The sequence below is a fragment of the Corvus moneduloides genome, chromosome 6 (genome assembly GCF_009650955.1).
Source record: "Corvus moneduloides isolate bCorMon1 chromosome 6, bCorMon1.pri, whole genome shotgun sequence".
Classification (NCBI taxonomy): Eukaryota; Metazoa; Chordata; class Aves; order Passeriformes; family Corvidae; genus Corvus; species Corvus moneduloides.
The window spans coordinates 14,582,196-14,605,578 of record NC_045481.1 but is presented as its reverse complement, the minus strand read 5'-3'; the positions used below and the strand labels follow the sequence as shown (position 1 = coordinate 14,605,578).

The window sequence follows — 23,383 nt, the reverse complement described above, 5'->3', positions numbered from 1 at the left end:
CTCATAAAGACTCAGGAAAAAAATCAGCAATTACCTGGATGCTAATGAGAGTTGTGCATCCAAACACACGCTGCAGTGATTGCTCTTCCGAGAGATCAGCACTGGTTACACCAACAAACTGCTTGCTCACTACATGTGATTGGTGTTAACTTCCAACCCGAGGCTCTCAAAAAAACTCCCCTTTGTCTTACCAGCTTTAGGTTTGAGGAGAACCCCACAGAGAGTGTCAGGGGCCAGTGCCATAAGAAATCATACTGAATCATAATATCATTTAGCAAATTCACATTTTCTTCAGGTCCAGTAGAATTCTATTTAAACAACTTACAGAAAAGCTGACATTTTCTGTTAAATCTCAAAGGACTAGCATGAAGTAGCTACATTTAGCACAGCCATCTTCCAGTGACACCTGAGCAGAGAGGCAGGCAGCAGCAGATTTTATTCTTGCTTCACTTGTTCTGGTTTTTTCTAGGTCAGCCCAAATACTCTGATGGTAAGAAACAAGCATAGCAAAAATGTGCAACCACCACAAAAATAATCTAAAAGTCCTTAAAAAGAAATGCACGTGTTTATTTATTGCATTATAACTGCAACATCAAATACAACTATATTTTCATTTCAAAAAAGGACACATGCAATAAAATATTCTGATTTCATGATCTGATTCAACACAGTTCATTGGTAACAGTGGAGCATCACAGAACAGTCACAAGGCAAGGGCTTGGGGTGATGAATTTCCAGTCTCTTGATCCTACTTGCAAACAGCAAAGTCACATCATATTTTATTTGTCATCGAGGGATAAACTTTTGGAATAACATGGCTGGATCACAGAAGGTTCCAGCTGCCCCTTAACTTCCGGACAAGTCTTGAAGAATCAGATTTTTTTACTTGAGAAAATATTATGCTTTGACAAGAATGAGGAATAGACAGTATTTTCCAAGCAGAGAGCAGAAATCCTTCCATGTTACACCACAGCTGAGGTACAAAACAGGGGCCTCTGCTTCACAGGTGCAAAGAAGCCAAGCCTGTGAGTTACTTTAACTATTGCTCTGAGGAATGAAATCAGGCCATTTTCTGCAATATTTCACTGCAGCTTTCTATTATGTTCATCTGCTCATTGGGCTTCAATCAATTTAATCTGGCATTTCAGCTATGGAATAAATCCACAACACACAGGAGGAGTCCACAGCTCAGAAAAGAACACAAAAAGTTGTCCTGAAGTACTCAAAACATAGCCTCTTAACTACTTAAAAGGCCCTGTTCTTCATTAGAAAAGGTCCTTATTCTATCATAGCTATTCACACACCACAGGCTCTTATTTTTCATATTTCCCACGAAGTTTCATGGGACTAATTTGAAATAAGATTCTAAACAGTGTGGAAAAACTACAGACTCAGGGCCCAAAATGGTACCATTTCTAGCACAAACTCTCCTGACTTTCAGTTGGGACTTTTTAGGAAGTGTGACATAACGCTGTCCAGCCTTTCAAAACAATGACCTGGTTTCTTTCTGTACATCTTGCGTGGCATAACACTAAGGATGACTTACTCTAACGATTTACATAAAAAACAAAGTCAGTCTTCTTATGCAGTTGCATTTTTATAGAATTTCACAGAGTCAGTATACAGAAGCTTACAGCTTTTTGAGCTAATTCTAGCAAATAGAAGGATTTATCTATGAAAACAAAGCATTCCAAAAGTACATGGAAATCTGTAGAGCAAAATATATATTTCTATATAATTTCCCAACACAAGCAATAGGCAGTTTAGAAAAATATGATTGTTACAGTCTTTCTGAACCAGAAAAGAAAGGATTTAAAAAATAAGTTCAGCTTTTCACAAAGCCATATCTTTAATAAGAAAATAGAGAGTTCTACATTTCCCTGAATAAGCCTGAAAGGTTAAAGAAAGGTCCAAGCAAGACAAGGAGTCTGACTTGGACTTGATATCAGCTATGATAACATGCACATGTACAGAGACAGCTGCTTGGCTCCAGTATTGTTTACCTTAGAAACGAGCCTAATTTATCACAATTGTATTTAAAAATCATAAATAACATGACAAAAGTGGAACTGGTCCCCGCAAGGCAAATAATTATATTCATACAAGCAAAAAATGACATCAATCCAGTTATTTTCTTGTGACAGTTAAAAAGCATTTTGTACCCAACTGTTACATTGAACAGCACATGTATAAACACAGATTATTATTGCAGACTTTGCTATCAGCTACTATACATAAACAAGAAGAGATGTTCATGCTGTAATTGCCTCTAAGGTTTTTGTTCTACTTGAATATTAACATTTACAAGAAGCTGAGGTGGAGACCTGAATTCAAGCCAGGATTTCAACATGCAAAATGACAGGGTTCACAGGAAGGTTTCTGATCCTCCCCATTACTGACATTCAGAAGTGGATAAGAGCTCTGAAGAACTTTAAAACCATTCATAACATGAGTTTCTCTTGTGAACAGCCTTTGGTTTTCCCTGTGCCCAGAGGCAGGTGATCTAACATGGGACATGCTGATGAAATTTAGATTTACATCAATAAACCTCCTGTTAAGGAGAATACACATTTTAGTTTCAGGTCACTTCTAAAAGAAGGTGGCAAAATGTACCTCAGTATTTGCTGATTTTTAAATTAAAAGCAGAGCACAGCTTGATTGCAGAAACTTTGCTCCAGGCTGTTCTTAATAACTATTTAATTTATCAGTTAGAACTTCTTATTAATTCTGTTCAATGTGAGAGCAAATCCCTTCATTTTGTTGCAATGTTTGTGAAATATATGGGATATTTATTCACCCTATATGGGAGTCTTAGCACATTTCTTTAAACTTTCTTCTAGCTTGAAACTAAACAAAAGCACAAAAACTAATGGAAGCAAGATTGATGGAGTGCTGGTGAAGGGATCCAAAACTATTTAAAATCCATGCTTGTGAATTAAATTGGGCTTGAGACAGCCCACTGCTCTGAGGAGTGAGGACAGGTCCTCTGTAGGAACACTGGACATGGGTTATATTGCCAGTAAACAACAGTGCAGCTTCTGGGCCTCCTACCACTTTTCAGTGTCAATGGAGAGTTATGTCTTACGAAAGGCAGTGACAGAAAAATGCAACACCCACATTATTGCTTGTGTAATTGCTTCACAGTGGTCCAGTACAGTCGAGTAAACAAATGAGAAGAAGGTGTGGTGCTGGAAGGGAAGCTCTGAGGCTGGGCAATTGCAGTGTGCCCTCCTGGAATCACCCAATAAACTCAGTTAACACAAATCAAAACAGAAAAAAAAATGGAAAGAGTCACACTGATCAAAAGGAAAACATCTACTGAGGCAAAAATTACCATCAGGGTCTTGGAGCAAGACAAAGGTGTGTCTTTTGCCTTCCAGCCAAGCCCATGTACAAAATGGAGGCTGGTGTTTGAGGACAGACACACACTTAGGATATGCAACATCCACATACCTTCAGGAACAGCCAGTGCTCAAGCAATGCCTCCTAGGTTAAATTCTTACAGGGTTTGATCTCGGAATGTGATGGAAAAATCATCTTGGGTGCTTTTTGCCCTAAAGACTGAAACCCAAACTCAAAGCTTATTAAATCTCATTAAAGCTCATTAAAACATGTACTTCTAAACTCTTCCAGCTTCCCTGTAGGACACGGTTTCTCTTAAAAGCTGCACTTGAAAGTTACATTGAAGTGGAATGCCACCTTTCTTTAAGTAGAACAATAATTATGCTCCCCATTACATATATATACACACACACACATATATATATACATACACATATATTTCATGGCAACGGAAAGTACCATACAGAGGCATTCATTCATATCTGAAGTGAAACAAAGTCTGTGGTGTTCAATGCTTATTAGACTTGACAATAGAAATAATTTGATTTTGAAGGTGGGAGTGACTTCAGGAGAAATAACAGCTCCTACCCCTGAGTTCCAGCAGAAGGCCTCCCAGCAAAGAGCTGCTCAGAGCAGTGGCACTGCTCTCCAAACTCACCTCTCCCTTTTAACACACAGCTTTTCATGGAGCAAAAAGGAGCTAAAATAAATGGCTTGCTATAGGGCTTGATAAATGAGTTGTGAAATCAGTTTGTTAAAAGCAATCATTTTAGTTTTCTTTCTTTGTTTTTTTTTTTATTTTTCCCCAGGTCAGAAAAAAGGGTTCTGGCTTATTTAGGGTGTATAACAATGACAGTGGAACACTCCTGGCAGCTCAAGGGCACAGACCCTGGCTGAGCAGCACCTGGGAGCTCTTACCCCAGCGGTGACAATGCGAGGATAACAGAGCTGCAGCTGAACCACCAGCCCTCTGCACTGACTGAGGGGCAATTTTCTGCACACGGTAATTGGATTACACATCAAAACCTGCTTAGAGAGGAGAAAAGAAAAAGGCTCTGGGCAGGCTATGAACAATGCTAATGGCGAGGCTTTCATTATTAATAATTGTTTGTTAAGTGACACCCTCACATTCCTGTCTGCGGATGTGAATATTAAGGGCAGTCTCTGAGCCAAAACTGAAGGCAGATGAGGGCAGGACATGGCCAGGAGATGGAAGAAATGGCTGGCCAGGACTGGAGTCCCCCCAGATAGTGATGAAGGTTGGTTTGACACAGGGGACAGCAGAAACAGACAGAGCATCTGCAGGAGGAACTGCAATGGGGGAAGAAATTACTGAATTTTAAACTTACTGAAACTGGACCAGATTTTTCGCTCTAGGTATTGACGAAGAACTGACACTGGAAATACTTAAGGTGATAGGAATCACCTAGGCTGTGGAAGAACTGCAACAGGAAAATAAGAATAAAAGACTGGGATAATTTACTTTGGAAAGGAAATAAAGCCAAATCTCCTCTGCTCTCGTAAAAGAAGGAAAGACAAAACGTGGCCTGGAAAGAGTAGTGCTGGTCTTTCTGCTTCCTTAGATTTAACACAAAGTGGCCAAAAGAAGGAAAATCAAACCATCCACACTCCCCAAACAAAAAATTTCTAATCCAAAATCAGTTCAGGGGAATACCTTTTTCAAACAACTTGGAATATTGTGGAACTTGCTGATGGCTCTGAAGCCATAAAGCCACTAGCCTTCAGTAAGGCCCTGAATAGGCTCACCCTCAAAATCCAGAAGACTAAAGACAACACCTGACATTTACTTGAAAAGGAACAGAAAAACTCCCACTTCAGTTCTACATTGCATTTCTGCCTCCTGAGGATTGAACAGAGACCATCATAACTGGCTTTCTATCTGTGATAGCATTTCCTGTATCTTTTCCTGGAGCATCAGCACCCACCACCTACCATTAACCTGTCACTGAGCAGTTTTAATTTAGCAGTTTCTTCTGTATTTAATTAAAAGAAAAAAAACCCAAACCACTTCCAGGGTTCAAATCCCAGCTTGAGTGAATCACCCCGAGGGGAGCCTCCTTCCACAGTCAGGGACATGAAACTGAACAGTGCTGATGGCCGCTGTCAAAATTTTGTCTGGCAGAGCAGGATGGCAAGCCCTTGTTCCTGTGTCATTAGTCCTGGACTGCTCTCATAATGCCAGACCTACATGCTCCCCTCTTGCACCGAGATATCAGGCTGCCTTTTGAGGCCCTAATGTCTCCTGCTGCTTCCGCTGGGATGCTGCACCTTAAGCTGTGCAGTTTCATCTTACCCACACTTGACTAGGAGAAGGGTTGTTATCTCACAGGTACAATGAGGTAAAATCTGGCAGTTGCTGAAGCAGGTTAGGGAACAGGAGTGCCATTTAGGCTACAGTTTGAACTGGCATATTCCTGATATATATTCCTTGTTTTCCAGATCGAACGACACCTCTCTAGAAGACACATATTCATATTTTAAATTGGATAGAAAAGAGAGAAAAAAAAATCCAACTGTATGACAGATTATTCCAGCCTGCTTTGTTGTTTTGTTTTGGTTTTTTCTTTAATGCAAGAATCTTTGTTTTGTTTGTTTTGCCATTTAACAAGTGCAACATGATCCCATAATTCTTAGAAAGACATGTACAAGTCAAAATGCCTTGTGCCTAAAACATGCTGCAGTTACCCAACACGTACAACTAACCTGTTTATATTCCAGTATAACCAATAGATATCTTTTTTAAATATGGCAAAAGTAGTAAGACTGGTTTCTCAATGAATCATGTTGTCTGCACCAGAAATATTATCTTCAGTATTTTAATAAACTGGTTTCTGAGAGTTGTCAACAGCTGACAGATAAATTAATGCAATAAACTTGTAATGGCTCAGAGCAGGTCAATGATCTGGGAACTGCTAAGAATATCCTCAACAGCCCCCAGCAATTCTGGAAGAAGCTGATATAGGTTCTCTGGGCAAACGTGTTTTCAGCAGCAGACTAGCAAATGATACTGTCCAAGGGGTACTAAAATCTCCAAAAGCAGCTCTTACAGCCAGCTGGGTACACAACCTATGACTTGAAAGACATCTATGATGCCTGGCAAAGACATGTTTATTGGGGGTTTTATACCAGCCTTTCTTGAAAGGCAAAACTATTTTTCCAGTTTCCTATGGTGGATAATTTCATTTCAGTCTGTAATCTTTAGTTATTCCAAAAGGCTTTGTTTGCTCTGGGAATCCCTGTTGCACAGCAGTTTTGGGTTTTTTTCCTGAAAAAAAGAGGACAATGTACTCTCTTGTCGACACAAGTTAAAAAAATTATTGTACATGAACTCACTCTTCAACTCTCTTTAGTGCTAATGAGATGTGTATGCACACACATCAAAGTAAAACATTCTCTATTTAATATTGAAGAGGAGATCAGATGTAGCAAACTCCTGAGGTCTAGAGCAAGTAAAGGGAAAATACTATTTCTTCTGATGTGCAGAGATCACCACTTGTCTTATCTAGCAATGGCCATTTTTTGGAGACATTTCTTCTCTCCGAGATCTACAACTACTCCAACAAAAGGGATTAAGGAGAAGCATAAAGCCATTCTAAAAGCTCTCCAAATTATTCAGTGATCACTAGGTGGTTTTATTAGTTAGCCTAGTAGCTTTACTTACAGCCTCAAATATTTCAGTTTTTAAGCATCTCGGTCAGTACAAATAAAGTAGCACTTGGTAGAAATCATGACTGCTCTGGAGATCCAGTGCTAGCAGAGGAATACAACATTTTTAATGTATGTACTTAGAACTGAACATGTTTTTCATAACAGATTTCTGGAGAGGGCACATATAAGTAATATTTAATACCATTTAAATTGCTGGCTGGAATCAGAGAAGGGCTGTTAATAGACATGGGGCACAACAGCAATTTTCTACCTCAATGTATTGCTGTCATGGAAAATTCTCTGGAAAGCATCAGGCTTCAAAATCAATTACAGTTTACAAATGAGGCTTGCTTTCATGCCAAAGGTTGGGTTTGAAGTGTGCCTTTGGGCAATGTCTTACTGTAATGTGTGGGCAATGGAGTGCAGGATTTTGCCTTCAGCACTGCAGGGTCATTAATGTGGTCAACCAGCTCCTGGTCCAAGAGAGCAGGCAAGAGCTCGGACAGAGAGCTGTGAACAGCCTGAGTGTCTGCATGGAGCACAGGCCAGGTGGACAAACAATTCACAGCCTCAAACATATTCAATATATTTTAGAGGGTTTTAGCACGCTTTGACAGTGGCTGCATCTGGACTGGGGCAAAATGGTGCAAGTCCTCAGCTGCAGACACATCCTAGGTTCTGTGCATCCCAGATTTTGGCAAGGGAAGGCTTAAGGCAGTGGCCCCAGTCTGAACCTGAGCTGTAACACATCTCAGTTACATCTGGATGTCAGAGATGTATGAGCTGGGGACTTTATAGGCACAAAAGTGAGCATATAACCACCAAATCATCTGTGAGCAAAGATGAGGAACCATGCTCAAGATTTTAAGGACTGATTTGGAAACAGTATGATTTAGTTTGTGTTTTGAGGAATCTGAGCTTCATACAGTTTCCTGGAAGCTGGCCTGGGCAGTTTGTTTTCATTATTCCAATTACTAACTTGATTAATATTTACACACACTTCCAGGAATCAGTATCACAAGCTTTTCAGAAAAAAAACCCAAAAGAGAATAAAAAAGAAAGTTAATTTTGCATTTACATCTCAAGTTCTTTTGTGGTTTTTTTACTTCTTTCTTTGCCAGAAAAATGCCACACCTGCCTTGGACAGGTGAGGTAAATGACATTATGGAAGACTTAAATTGTTTTCACTGATAGGAACATTGAAGTCCAGTGCTTTGGATAGTTTTCATTGCAAAGAAGTAGAAATATTCATCACTTCTATGAGATATTCAGATTATTTAAGTTAATGAGAATGGATTGACTGAGATTTAAAGCAAAACTTTCCAATATTACAGACAGGGGACTTACAGAATAAATTGATTGCAAACGCAGCAGCAAAAGTGTGTTTCTAATTAGGTTGTTTGTTTTGGTTTCTTTTAAACCTGCCACAACACTGAAACATCAAGGTGATGATGCAGTTGTTCTCCTAAGAACCTCTGTGCAGAAATTTTTTCTCCCAGAAACTTCTTTTACACGCTCCCGTGGTGTCAAATGCATTTGTGAACCTATACAAACCACCCAGATCAGAAAGGCTCAGCAGAAAGAAATCTATGTGAGATTTTGTACTTTCATAGAAAAGCTTTTTTATCTCCCTATTGACTTCCATTTGCAGCTTTATTGTTCCTCATTATTTTTACTTTCTCACTGGTATTTTACATTCATCACCTGGAACAGCTCAGCAAAACCCAGAGAACTGCAATGTAGCTATGTCACAGAAAGGTGTGTGCACACCTACACACATCCACAACCACACAGAGCAGGTTTTGTTACTGCCCCTCTTCTCCCACACTTCTTTTTTAAAGGAAGATTTAATTTGAGATGGAGATGTGTGTGATGATTAACTCCTTGCTGGGCAGCCACAGGGGTTTCTTTCCCCAGGGCTGGCAGCAATTTTTAGGGGAATGTGCATGGCACTTACACAGTTAATCAGGAGAAGAGAAGTTATGTCCTCTGCCCCCAGAAAGAATGGTTGCAAAGAAGGAATTAATTTGTCCCATTCTCTGCCAAATTCTAGCCCCTCTCACGCTCTCCATCTAGCTCCCTCATGAAAGAAATCACAGGCCTTCCTTCGCTTCCCCCACTGGAATGTCTTACTGCTCAGCACACATGGACTCTGCTCACCTTTCTGCTTCCAGTCCCTTCTGCCTGCTCTGAGAGCTCTTCTACTGCCTCCTGACAGTCAGGTTTTTAACCCACACCAGCTCAGCTCCTGCTCGTGCTCCCCTTGCACTTTGACAGATCCCTTCATCATCCCTGCTGTCTCCCCTTTAACTTCCACTCTTCTTTACACCTTACAGAATTTTGACATTTTAATCCAACGCTAGCAAACCCAGTGTAGTCAGAAGGATTATTAGGAACACAGTGACAGAATCCTGGTGGTGGAAGTGTCTCCTCAGAACACTGGTAGAAGCCCTGTTTCTCAACCCATTTTAAACCTTGAAAACTGAAGAAAAGCTGTTTAATATGCAATAGAACCAATACTGTAGCAGGGAGGGGGAACCAAAAAGATTCTGAGATTTTTTTCCTCTGTAGAGCCTGTACTCTTGTCCTCTGTGTTAATTGTGACTCCCTTTGTAAGGTTTTACAAATTGATGGACACCTCTCCTCTCTATGTTGAGCTGCTCCTCTTTCACACTGCCTGTTTTCCTAATCCTGTGCCTAAATTGAGCTCTGTGCTGTTATGCCTCCCAATTCTACATAAGTTTGCTTCTTTAACAGAACTTTAATGATTTTGTTAAATAAGTGACTTCCTCCTTCAGTCTCTCAGCTACTTTATTATTTTAGACCTTATTAGGAAGAAAACACCAAATACCTCATACTGATATGCAGAAGAGAAGTTCCTCCTGCAACATAGCCTGGAGAGGGAAAGTAACTGTTCCTTCTGTTAAATTTTTTTCATGATTACTACTGTAGCCAAAAACATAAGACAGTAAGGGATAGCTCTCAGAAATGGCACAAATTTTTTAGAAATTACCTTTTCTCTCAGGAATCAATTATGTAAAACACCACTAAGAATGGCTTCATCACTCTGAAGTGAGAATTGCTTTTATATTAAAAGGCAATGTTTAAATGTACATTCAAAAATTTGATAACTCAGGCATAGGGTTAGGTAAATAAATGACAAGTTGCCATAATTTTAGAGTTTATACTACATGTTTGACTGTCTTTGATACAATCAGTGTACATAATTTCAATAAACCATTAATATAAAAGCATCCTAGATAGGAATCTTGTTTCCAGGGTGGTATTATTAAAGTACTTCCAACTTTTGCTTTACTGACACTGAACCAGGCTGCATCCCAGTGTTCAGGCTTTATGATCCGTCACCAAATGCCCCTTTATAAAGTAAAAAAACCCAACAAACCAAATCATAAAACCCCACAAACACAAAAAACCTAACAAAAAACCCACTCTTTTTTATAGACAAGATTGGTGATACAAGGTTTTGTTCAGTGCTCACAATTTTGTTCAGAAAATTATGAACTGATTTTAAAAGTTCTCCTGCTAGAGAGATGCTAAAAAAATATATTCTTTTTTTTCCTAGCTTTCTTCCTACTGTATTCCACCTCTCCTGATTCAGGTGGGCTGGAGAATACAGTAATTGGAAAAGAAATCTGGTAAAAAATAAGAACAAGAGGAGGTCCACCCCCACTCCTACTGAAGTCAGTAGAAATATTTCTATTAGCTTCTGCAATCCCTGTATCCAGATACTGAAAAAGCAGCTCAAGATTTCAAAGAGAATGGTCCAAATCTTCCTTGAGTGGAATGTCAACCACTCTACTCAAACATGATTCTGCTGTGCCTGCTCTCCAGTTTACACTCTGGTGCATGACCATATGTTGTCATACTTGCTCTGACTTCGGTTCAAACAAGAATCTGATAAAAATCACCCAGAAAATCCCACAACAACGCCATCCTTCAGTACTGCTTGCTGAAAGATAGCAGAAACATTGCAGAATTATCCTTAAACAGTGGATGAGTGGATAGCGGTTGTTAGTTTGACCACAGATATGCATATTTTTTTATATATATATATATATATATATATGTACACACATACACAATCTCTATATACATATTACAAATACAATAGTAAAAAAATTGTAAAAATATTAATTTTGCTCAAATACCTGATTAAAGTGGATTAATGTCATGTTGCAATTATGTGATCTATCCAGTTGATAGGATGGCTGTGTTAGAAGCCCTACAATCTACAATAGCTGCAATTAAAAACAAAGAGTCTGCACTTCCACCAGTCACCTCGTACCATGCCAAGAAGTTACGTTGGAGGTGGGCCCTCGTATCTCAGCATCAGCTTGAAGGAGCGAGCGAAGTTGTTGGCCAGTGTGCAGCTGTGGGTCTCTTCTGCCAGGGGCAGGAGGAAGGCCAGGAGCAGCAGGAGCAAGAGGAGCAGTTGCAGTGGCAGTGCTGCCCGGCACACGCGGTGCAGGTATGAGCACACGCCCCCAGAGCGCTTCTGAAACACACAAACCAAAGAGCAACTCAGCAAAATAAATTACTGGGGATGTCTATTTCAAACACATCCAACTGCACGGAGAGGGTCAGAACAGCCCCTGTGGTCCTTTGCCTAGGGTCCAGCCTGGGTGCTGGGCACACTGAAACTGACTGAAGTTAAATTATGTCTTTTAAGAGAATTCTCTAGTTTCAAGAATTCACTGCTGCAAACTGTTGTCTTCTAGAAGGAAAACACTGCTGACTTTCTAGAAGGAAATGACTGCCTCCAAGTCCATTTCCAGTTACAAAGTGGTGGTTACAAATGCTCACGCCCAACTGGTCCCCTCACAGCCACCTTGTGGCACAGAAAGCCTGTGTTTGCTACTCTCCAGTCAGTAAAATGAGAGTGCTGGTGCCTGGAAGAGAGGAACAGCTTCTGCTCTCCATCAGCAGAAAGGAGCTTTGTTTGCCGCTCATCCAGCTTCTAGTCATCTGCCCTGCAGCACCATGCTTTGGCTTTGGGGTCTACAAGACTAGAGGTCAGAAAAAAGGCCCCACAGTGCAGCCTGCCTCAGTATACCTTATACCTTATCAGGCCCAGCTTAGAACTTTATGTGATGCAAAAGAGCGAGAGAAACACAACACTGATAGTTAAGGACACATTAAAGTCTCATCTATTTCTGCACAGGTGGGGGACACACAAAGGAGTCCCATTACACCTTTCTTTATGCTGGTGCAAACCTAGAGTAGCTCAGTTAACCTCATAAATTTAATCTGGTTTAGCATGACCAGGAGAGAATATATTTAGGGCTACAGAATTCAGAAAAGATTAATTAAGAAGGGAGATTTCCACTGGCAAGACTCTTGGGTAACTCCTGCCAACGAGCTGAACTGTGTGAGTTTCCAAAAAAAAAAAAAAAAAAATCAACTCTCTTGAAAAGAATTCTGATAAAAAGGGCTCAATTACCCACTTATTTCATCAAACAAGGATTTATACAACGAGCATAAATGAAGTGCTTAATGCACCAGCCTACATCACAAATGTCAGCATAGAACCTCCACTGAAGTGGGATCCACATTTTCCACAAAAGGAAATTAATTTATTCAAGTCACAGGCAATGTCAGTCCTGCAGCAAAATTAGGGCTTCTGCCCACTACAGGGTGCTTAACAGGCAATGACTTTGCCCCACTATAGCACCACCATGAATAGTCCATGGGGAACATCAGCAGAGAAGACAAGGAGGAGATTGATGGTAGAAGAAAGTGATTATGCCTTTTGCTATTTTTAATGGTCTCTTCCACTGCTTTCTAAATTACTCAATCCCTTGTAACTCCATATAAATGCTTACAGAATTAATTACAAAGGTAAATATACAGCTGCAGTTATACACAGCAAGACAGTTGTGCTGCAAAATCCTTCTGTTGTAGTTGGTTTGCTTCCATTATATTGTATGGCTGATGAGATGTAATTATTGTGTCAGGCAGATGTAGAGGCAGCAGAGCAACAGCTGCTTGCTCTATCATTTCTGGCCCACAGTATCTGGGTTGTAATTTGCTTGCTATGGCCAAGGAAAACTCAGATCCCTGGACCCTGGAACTGTCAGTGGATAAAGTGTACATGCCAGGGTGTGAGTGGGACTGACTCTGGGCAAGTTCCTCAGGTACAGCAATGTCTTTTACCCACAAAATCAAAGCTTCACCAACCTGGCTGCCTTGCAGGAGACATCTCCTACTGTGACCTGTTCTCAAAGTACAAGGCATAAGTAGCTGTACTAATGAGACTTTCCCTTCTCTAGTCCAGACCTGAAATCCTTCTTCCCCCCCTGAATTTCATCTGCCTATGGGCTGAACAAAACCTGGAGGGTCTTCTATGTTAACAGTCAATGCTAAATCCATCATGCACAAGAGCAGCAGCCACAACTCTTGGTTGTGAGCTCTCTGGGCTTGTCTCTGTAATGCCACGAAACAGCCACTTCTTGGTGCGTTCAGCATAAATTAATGCACTGTCATTCACAGCTCTGTTTTCATTGAAAAGGATTTCTTAGTCTTAATTCTTCATTGCATCCAAAATATACAGCAATATGACAAATACATTTATCAGAGTGCCCCATCTATAAGGAAAAAGACCCTTGCCAGGTTCCAGAAGCCATGAGCCAGTTCGTATGTATTAACAGGTGTAGTTCTGTCAGTGGAAGATCCGATTCGAGTTAACTCTGCATTGGGACAATTCAAACCATGCTCTTTGTCCTACCACTAAGGCACAGTAAGTCTTAATGCTGATGTTGTTAAGGGGTAGGAACCTTTGAGTGACTGTTCAATAGTGCACTACAACTGGAATCCTCAAAAATATTCTCACAAACTCAAACGGGGACTTAGAAACCCACCTCTCACTGACACAGTTGTGAGGACCACCAGTCTTCCTAGCAACACCTAAAACTTTTGGTTTTACTGCTGTCAATCATTTAGAATTGGTTTTGAAAGCTACTTCAATCTGAAACTATTGTTTCGTTGCCAGGCCAGCTGCAACACATCTCTTCCCTATGTGTTTCTGCCTATGAACTGGTGGAAAATGTGGGCTTTTCCAGTTGTGCCTTGTCTCTGTTCCTGCCACAGCCCAGGGAGCAGATGTCTGATAGTCACTCAAGCCTGTCGCTGGTTTTCTATGATGACCACACTGCCCATTAACCACTAATGTTTTTCCTACCCTAATTCTTTTACCAATCCAGCATTTGAGTCAGAGCAGTTCACTGACTCTGCCTTGATTTCTGTAGCAAAGACTATTAATGTAACTCAAATAACATTTCAATCTCATCCCATTTCTCAAAGTGCCTTGCTTTTATATACACTGGAAGAAGCTGTAAAATAGTAATGCTTTTCACAGCTCATCCTCCAGAAAGAATTAATGCAAAATGGATTTATTAACAAGCTCTCATTTGATCTCCTTGGAGCTTTCTGCAGAGAAAGACACTCAGGCTAATCACAGCAGATCCTAGCATCAGAAATATCTGTGAAGGGACATTTACCTTGGGGCAGAACTTCAGAGAATGAGAAATATTTTGTCTTTATCTGCTGCTTCTCCCCTACCTGCTTGCTGGGTTTATAGGTATTTGTGTTTGATGAACTTTTGTCTTTGATGCCCAGCTTCTCTGTCTTGTTTGATCACACAGCAAGGTCAGAATCTTGTATTTCTGACTCCATTTGTTGTCATGGGAATGACTCAGCTATTGCAAACATGGTATTATGATGTCTCTGCAGGACTGAAAATGAGGCCCACAGGAGCTCTAAAGGTTTGGTGTTTTCAGCAAATTTGCAATGATAAACCCTTAATAAATGAGGGCCTCAACCTGCACACACTGAAATCCATAGGAGATTCATCATTAATTTCAGTGTCTGCAGCGGGATTATGCACAGGCACAACTAAATAAAGTCATGATCAGGAACTACTTGTCTTTGGAAGTCAGCAGGTATCTTACAAATAGATTCATTACTTATATGCCCAAGTTGTTGTGACATGAAACCTACATTAGTTCCATTGCTTTGTGCGTGCTGGAAGAATTGGTGATTTCTTCTTTTATTTTTTTTTTTTTTTTGGGTGATAGTACTTTGAGAGGTGTTAAAGGCTAAAGAAATTTGAAGGAGACACAGTAGCTTTTAACAAGAAAGATGATACATCTGCAAAAAGCATGGAAAGTTTGAGGCACTGACTCCCTTTCTGAGTATGAAAAAACAGCACTTCAATTTTACTAAGTCAAGATATTTTTTAGATCTGTGATGTGAAAAAGAGATGCTTTCAGGATGTGGTGACCTGAGATTATGACACCAACAGGAAATTCAGGAGGCCAAGGCTCAAACCTCTGCTCTACTGGACTCAAAGTGATCAGGGTCCTGGAGTCAGCACCATACTTCCAACCCTTTAGCACATCATTCTGGGCTAGAAAAGGACAGTCTAACATAGTTCCACCTTTGCAAGAGACAGTTTGAGTATATAATTTCATGAGATGGAAGGTTGATGATGAGAAAGATGAGAAGGTCAGAACCACAACCCTTGCTACACAGTGGAATTTCCCTTCCCCAATCACTCCAGCTACTGGCACCAGTACAGCTACTACCCAGCACCCACAGTGCCTGCAGTGCATGTGTCAGATCTAAGCTCCACTAAATATTCTGAAATCAAATCTTCCTCTGAGAAAAACTGGCAAAGCTCCAGTGAAGTCAACAGAATTTTAATTTCCACCATCTTAGAATAACAGCTGGAATACCTAGGTATTGAGCCAAAGTGTCAGAGACATTTTTGAAACACACATGGAAAAGGAATAGGTTGGCATTTAAAAAGAAAATATACTTTTAAAGTTCACCATCAAGAATAAATGTCGTCCCCCTTCTCCCTCAAAATACCAGGACAAGCAAGGATTGTCAAGGGGTGGACCGCTGTGTTTTGTGTAATGCTAAATGCATGCTTGTTCCAAATGAACTGCACTGGCTGTGAACATTCACATTTGTACTTGATTCATGTTGGGGCGTTTGAATGACAAGCATCGGTTCAGATCTAGGGAGTCCTCAGAACTTAAATCTGTTTGCAGTTAATAACTCCTTACCAAACGCACCATGAAAAATCACTTGGATGGGAAACAGCAGAAAAGCACTTTAGAACTTGCTGCATAATATTCCTGTGTAAGTTGCTGAAGTGTTTTACCAAAAATCAGTGCCCCCCCGGTTTGCTATTGACCGCATTCCAGGATATAAGAAAACACACAGTTAATCTAGCTATTTGAGAGAGCAGAGCAATATAGCATCTTAGACCAGACTCATTAGTGGGGTTTTGCTGCTGCTTGTATGTCACCAGCGTGCCTGACAAAAATCATACCTGCACCACTGAATCAGTGATCCAGCAGAGAAAAAATATTTAGTCTGGATTTATTCCTCTTACCTCAGAGTATTTCCTGAGAAATGCACTGCTGCCTGAAAACTCCTGCTCTCCCCAGAGGTAAAGCGACCAAAGACTTAGTGTCCTACAGACACTACACACAGACACCAGCAGCCATTCCACTTCGTGCCAGGACTGTACCCAGCCCAAGTTTCCTCTATTCTACAGCAGTTGGCACAGATGCACAGGTATTAAGGCAAGCATAAGTAATTTCTCCTTAATATTCTCACCCTTCAGCTACTTTCAGTTCAGGCAGTTTTCTGAGCCTGATGGAGCTTGTTCATCTGTTTAACATTCAGTATCTTTCTTCCAGATACTTGTCCAGTTTCCCCTCGAACCTACACAAACTATACTGAGTCCTCAATACTCTTCAGCAAGGAGTTCCAGCTGGCATGAAGAACATGTCCCTTGTGTTAGCTTTGAACCTAGCTCCTAGTTCATTCTACAAGAAGAGATGGAGAGTCAACCATCATCTACACTCTCTGCAAAATTCATGATGATGTGAAACCCTAAGTTACAAGCCCAGGCAGGATGAATCCCGGCCTACCTCCACAGTGGGTAAGTCACAACATACTGGGCTTAAACTATAGCAATAGGGACAGAGGAAGAACTTCCTAACAAGAAGAACAGATAAGCCTCGGAAAGGATCACCTACATAGGTATGGATTCTAGCACTTTCTTATTCCTCTGAGAATAAACAGAGCTGCCAGGAAGGCTGAAACAACAGCTTGCCATACATTCCTTTCATCCTGCATAGGAGTATGCCCAGATAGGAGTATTAAGCACCACCACTTGTTTTGGTGAAGCAGCTGCCTTATCAGTGGTATTTTGCCTCTGAGAGGCCCCATGTTTCTGCCACTTGAGATCTCACTGTGTACTTATTCAGCTGTCACTCACAGAGGCAGGTTATTGACAAGAAGAAGAATTCAGTTCCAGGGGGATCATGGGCTGCTCTCTCAAACCAAAGCAGATTGGTTTTTTACCTCAATGTGAGATAGTTTGGAGCTGGGCTTCTCATCAGTTCTCATCAGGAGCCATGAGTGTCCCTCTCCAAGATAAACAACACATCGCAAATCACAGCTGGTCTTTTCAAGAGGGAAATAATTTAGGGGAGTTGGATACTACTGTCACCACAGAACTGAGTATCCAACATGCTCTTGGGCAACGCACAATCCCATAAACTACAGCAGGAACTAAGATCAGCCTCTGTTGATCAGAGGTTATGTGGCCTCCGCAAAAGGACAGTGAGACACTGGGCTCAGAACTGTATTTTCCTAAAAGCAAACACTGCCCAGGGTAGGCAACCAGCAGTGAGGAACGAGTAAGGAAGGGCCTGGGACCCCATTGAGTCCTGTACTTATCATTCTCCTTTGCATAAAGAACTACCAGAATGAACCACAATGCTGAAGAGAGGTTAACTGCAGTCATACAAGCAATTTTAGCTCTGACATTTTCCATCTTCAGATTGCTTGACTTTGCAACCTTAATGTTCCTTTCAATTCTGAAGTGCATAAACATATGCATGTAAATAGGTAAGTACACAGGCAAATTAAATACTGTTTTCTTCCTTAGGGAAGATTCTGGAGTGCCTCAAGATGGCTGGGGGATAATCTAGAATCTTTGATGGAGGTTTCACTTACAAGAAACAGAAAACAAGGAAGAGCCAGCAGTTTGTATCTGAGGTTTCAGCAGCCACATATGATGGATATTTCAGAATTTCTGCTGCAAAGTCACTTAGAACTAAGCACTGTGCCGTATGCTACTGGGACACAAATGGATTTAAAAAGGTTAGCTTCTGTGTGCATATACAGCATGACATGTTTCTAGGAGAAGCACATCACAGGACAAGAGCTACAGCCTGACCTGTTAAAGTAGCACTGATTTCTATAATTCTCCAGACGCAAGCAAGCAGAAAAAGACTTCAGCCTTCTATAATTATTCAGGAAGGCAGACAAGTAAAGCAACTTTTCCCAATTTCCATCTTCCACTCATCCTTACAAGTTGAAATAAACTAATTAAAATAAGCATAGTAAGAGTAAAAACTGAAAGAAAGAACGTCCTGGAACTTGTAGAAGAAGTTACTGACATCAAAAGATGGTTTATCATGTCAACAATGTATGTTTCCAGCTCCTCTGCCAGTGACTTCTCTCAAGTCAAGATCAAGCTTTTCTTAAACTTCAGCAGTCACTATACATAATTTGAATATTATTTGCATTTTATTTAGATAATTAAAAATGTGATGGCTTACTTTTAAAGAAATAATAGGTATAAAATTAGACGTAATGACTAGAAGAGCTTTTCTTACAGTATCTTTTACAGTTGTGTTAAAAACATTTTTTCAGACATATACTGAAAACTGGTTGCATTCTGCTATTGCTCAACAAATCTTTTTCTCTCTCTTTACCTTTCAGTTAGGATATAAAATTATATCTACTAAGAAAATCATTCTAGGCTGTCTTCTTGGTGAAAATCTGCAAATACCTCACAACATGGCAGGCAGCTAAAGGATCATCTCTTCACATAAAGCAGGTAGCACCGACCACATGCCTGACTAATACCACAGGAGCATGAAAAGAATGTAAGAACCAGGTGTCCTGGGAAGCAGGATATCACCTTCTTGCACGAGCACTACTGTAGGCAGAGAGCATTGGCAGGGCAGAGGTGTGGCAGGACCAGATAAACAACAAACAAAGAGCCCCAGATTTCTAACATTTGAGGGCACTGTAGATATCCTCAGATGAAACCTACAAAAATAAGAGCAGACACGCAGGGAGTCTCACAGGTGCAGTAACACGAAGTGAGCCTGCTGGAAAAGGAAGGGGATGCTGCTGCCTGGCTCAGCGTATTTAACAGTGGCTCTGAGTTAGGAATGGGCAGTCAGGATTTTTCTGGAGGTGGGATTTTTTTGGGGTTTTTTTTGACTAGGTTTCCTTTCTGAGCAAACATCACTATTGGGAGAAAATAAGTCTATCTACTAATTTTTAATGCTAAGATGCCCTTCATCTTGTGTTTGAGTCATGGTATAATTCCTAAAACAGGTAAGCTCAGGCTTATAGGCAGAGTGATGAAAAAATATAATGGAGAGCTATTATCTTTATGTATAAAAGGGGTATTGAAAACTGAGGAAAAGGTACCTTTTTAATAAGTCTTTTTCATTTTACTAGGACTGTAATTGTACAGAAGATTTCAAGTGGGTAACACCTAGCAGAACTTGAGGAAAACAAACGGGCCACACACTTTTAATAAAGAGGCACCACTAACACAGGCACTAACACACAATGCTGTGCTTTTCTGCCATGAGGAACTCCCATCATATCTGCACTTGGGCAGAGCAGACCACATTACTGTTTTCTTCCTGGCAAGCTGTGGCAGCTCTTGCTTTGCAGTTTCCTGAATGACTGCATTAATTTGATTGACTCCAGATCAATGGTGTCTCTAAATAAGATTAAATTACGTGTTCCTTCTGCCTGCATGTTACAGGAGATTACTCTCAGCAGAATCTCAAAGGAAGCAATTAGCTGACCACTGATGTAATGAATTCTAATTATTTTGTTTGTACAAACAATAAAGCCTGATTGTTTATTTAGCAAGGAAGTGTAATTACTCTGAGCACTTGAGAAAATAAATCAAACAGCGCTACCTAGACCTGTAAATAATGAGGCTTCGACTTCGTATTTATGCTAAGAATACTCATGGAATATTTTCAGGTAGCTGGGAGCCAACCTTTGAAAGTAACATTTATCATAGTTATTATTGAGCACTTGCTTGATTATGTTCTTGAGTGTGCTAGGTACCCTGCAGAAATATCCCTCTACATTGGCTATCACTGGCACCTGCTAAAAATTTGCTGCAGCCAGTGCAATTTCCTGCAACTGTTTTTTGTTAATCAACAAGAAGTCGCTCACATCACAATCATTAGGCTGTTCTGCTCCTAAGGGCACCAAGTGGCAGGGGCATGTCCTCAGCAATGGACGAATGACCAGAAAAAAACGCACATTCCTGTGAATGGAGCAGGCTCTATTCTGCCCAGCATTTGGCCATGTAGGCTAGAAATGGAATAAAATCAGAAGGCAATGGAATGAGAATGGTTGCAGCTGGACCTTCCCCTTCTCCCTGCTGATCTGCTGCTGCTGCAAAATATTCACAGCTCAAACGGGAGAGACAAGGAGAGTCACTAGGGACCTCGTGCTGCAAAAAGCAGAGATCAGTCCAAAAATACCTCAACTTCTGCAACTTCTGCTGATTTTGTGTGACTCAAGAGCATGAAGGAGCTGACAAATCAGAGATAACCTGATCCTATTTTATGCAAACTCACTGGTTGTTGCAAGCACAGTGATGCAGCCATTTGCATTTCCTGCAGATCCTAACTCCTGAGATCAGCTGATCTCTTCAAGGTAGTTGGCTTCCTTTACCACAGCTTTGAAAGATATTCATGCATACAAAAATATTTTGCTTAATCTTTCTTTCATTTCTAGCCACATTTTATGCGTTAAATCTGAATTTAAAGTAAACTGCATAGACTAGAATTCTGCAGTTGGCCTGGTTTTCCTCTTTTCTTAGTCCAAACAGTGATACACCCAAAAGGGATAAACATTATTTTCTGGCTCTCTTAAGTGGTGCTCAAAAATCTTGTGGCAACACTGGCTTACATCCTGATAAAACCTGAATGAAAAAAAAAGACACTGCTGCTTACAGCACTTGGATTCTTGTTGTAGAGATACTGTTTAAACAGAGAATGAAAGCCCTGAGGTCAGCGAAATCTCACTGAAGTGAGCAGGGTGTAAATTACAGCAACATCTGTACTGGCTGAAGGGAAACTGCAAATCACTTGTTAGTGCAATGGGAGCCATTTACCTCATGCTTATGAGGTATTTCAGTTCTTCGTTCCTTTCCACCCTGAGCTGTTTCTCTTTGTTTGTGTTCAGTAGCTATTAAAAACTCACAGAGTGAGGTTTTTTTTGTGCTCTTGCTGTAGGCCTAATTGACAAATGTTTGCTGCGTGCCGTTACGTTAAGCCAGTATCTTTGAAAATTAACTGAAGACTTTAGTCTAATTTGGAGAATTTAAGGGTGAATAAATACCATGTTCCCCAAGGCAGGTGAGGCAGATGAATTAAAAATGGCATCTAACTGTAGTGGAAACATGCTTATGCCTAAAGCTTTTGGGTTTTTTTTCCCTACAAACAACTTGACCCAACCAAACAACATGAAACCAGAGACTGCCTTGGACAGTCTTCTGGAACATCCCTTTGAGCCTCTTCTAGGGAAAAGCAGCACTACTAAATGTTTGGCTGCCTCTACACCAAGTATTAAAATGTCATGCTGTTTTTCCAGCCTTAAAAATTCTGGTGACCTTACTGGATGAAACAATTAATGCTGAGCCAGACAGGCAAGAACAGAAAATCTTTGGGGGTTTTCAGGAAGGCTGAACTGCAGCCAAAACTATTGAGAAAAGTGTGAAAACTGCCTTAAAATTGGTCAGTATTTTTCTGGGTATAAATACTGGAGCTGCTACTCCACATATGAGTATTAGAGGAATATCTCATCAGAATGAGGAAAGCCTTGATTTCTGGCCATGCTTGAAGTGCACTGTACTGCCCCCTTTAAATATTGGTCTCTTGTACAGAGGTGTTGCAACAGGAGAAATCAAGGGTTTGATTTATCTTAAAATGACTACGTGATTATGATCCTGCAACAGATTATTCATCCAGTCTCTTTTGTGTTGGGCAAATAAAGCCTTATTCTGTTCCTTCTCAAAACAAATGGAAAGTGAGACGACAGTACAAAGTAGAAGAGCGTCTATAAACAAAGCAAATTGCGACAGAAAAATTTGCTGGCTTTGTGAAAATAGGATCAGAAGTGCTGCTTGGTTTAATAAGAAACTGTCAGTATTTTGTTTTCTTTTAGCTTCTCCTTATCATCTCCTGTACTGCTTCTGTTTCTTATGTCATCACTTCAAAAAGAAAATCCATCACAGGAGGAATTCTGCTGCTTAGAATAAGGATTTAGTCTAATAACATTAGACAAATCTCTTGACTTTCTCTGGCTTTCTGCATCAGAAAGAAGATGGGCTGATTGATCCAAAGCACTTTTTTTCAGAAGTGACTAAAGAATTAGAAGTCCCATTTTCAAAATTATTTTAGGCACTTAACCACTAAATCCTTTACAGAGATATTCTGGCTCTTCCTTAGTCTCTTTTGAAAAATTAATTAAGTTTATATAGCATGTAGATATACAAAAACTGAGTTCCCCTCCTCTCCCAGGAGATGGATATTTAGCTTCTAGAGATACAGTAAGCCTAGCTCAAGAGTAAAAACTATCTAATATTTTTCCTTTTAAAAATCTGGAGAAAATCAACAACTTCCTTAAGAGTGGCTCTTAATATGCAAATTAATTTCAAGAATCTTTAGAAAAGTTTAAAATAATCTTCTGCAAAATGTCTGGTCAAACATTTTAATAATAAGAAACTGTCATACCTTTCTGAATCTGTCTGGTTCCTCCAAAGATCCAGCACTCTGTTTAAAAGAAAAAAAAAATTAAAAAAAAAAAAAAAAAAGGCATGAAGTTAACATCCCAGAGGAGCCTATAAATGAGTATTCACCACACAGGGGATGTCTCTTTCAATTCATGGTCACCTGGACAGAATGAACCAGCAGGAGATTTTTTTAATGAGCTTTTTAACAAACATTAGGCAGAAAGATGACATGTTTTTAGGTTCTTGACTATTTGAATCAGATGAGTAGTTCTCCCAGCCATACCTTTGACATTACTGACACCTATTGACTATACTAATGCCTACAGAAAGTTTTGGTTAACAAAGCATGAGTCATTACAATCAATGGCAAACATAGAAATATGCTCTTTATTAACAGAGGTCATGCTTACCTTCCATGCATTTTAAAAGATTCATGTTCTAAATAAGCTTTGGATTTCAAGTCAACATTTCCCAATACAG

At 40.2% G+C, this 23,383-nt stretch overlaps 1 protein-coding gene across 4 annotated transcripts in view; it reads right to left on the bottom strand.

Moving 5' to 3' along the window:
- Positions 1-543: 543 nt before the first annotated feature.
- SYNE3 (spectrin repeat containing nuclear envelope family member 3) overlaps positions 544-23,383 on the bottom strand; it is a 65,543-nt gene continuing 42,703 nt past the window's right edge. For all 4 annotated transcript variants that reach the window (XM_032110758.1, XM_032110757.1, XM_032110755.1 and 1 more), the window contains exons 17-18: positions 22,905-22,943; positions 544-11,527 (exon numbers count right to left, since the gene is read on the bottom strand). In XM_032110758.1, coding sequence (XP_031966649.1) covers positions 11,330-11,527; positions 22,905-22,943 — 237 coding nt within the window. In that variant the 3' untranslated portion in view covers positions 544-11,329. The remainder of the gene's footprint in view (positions 11,528-22,904; positions 22,944-23,383) is intronic.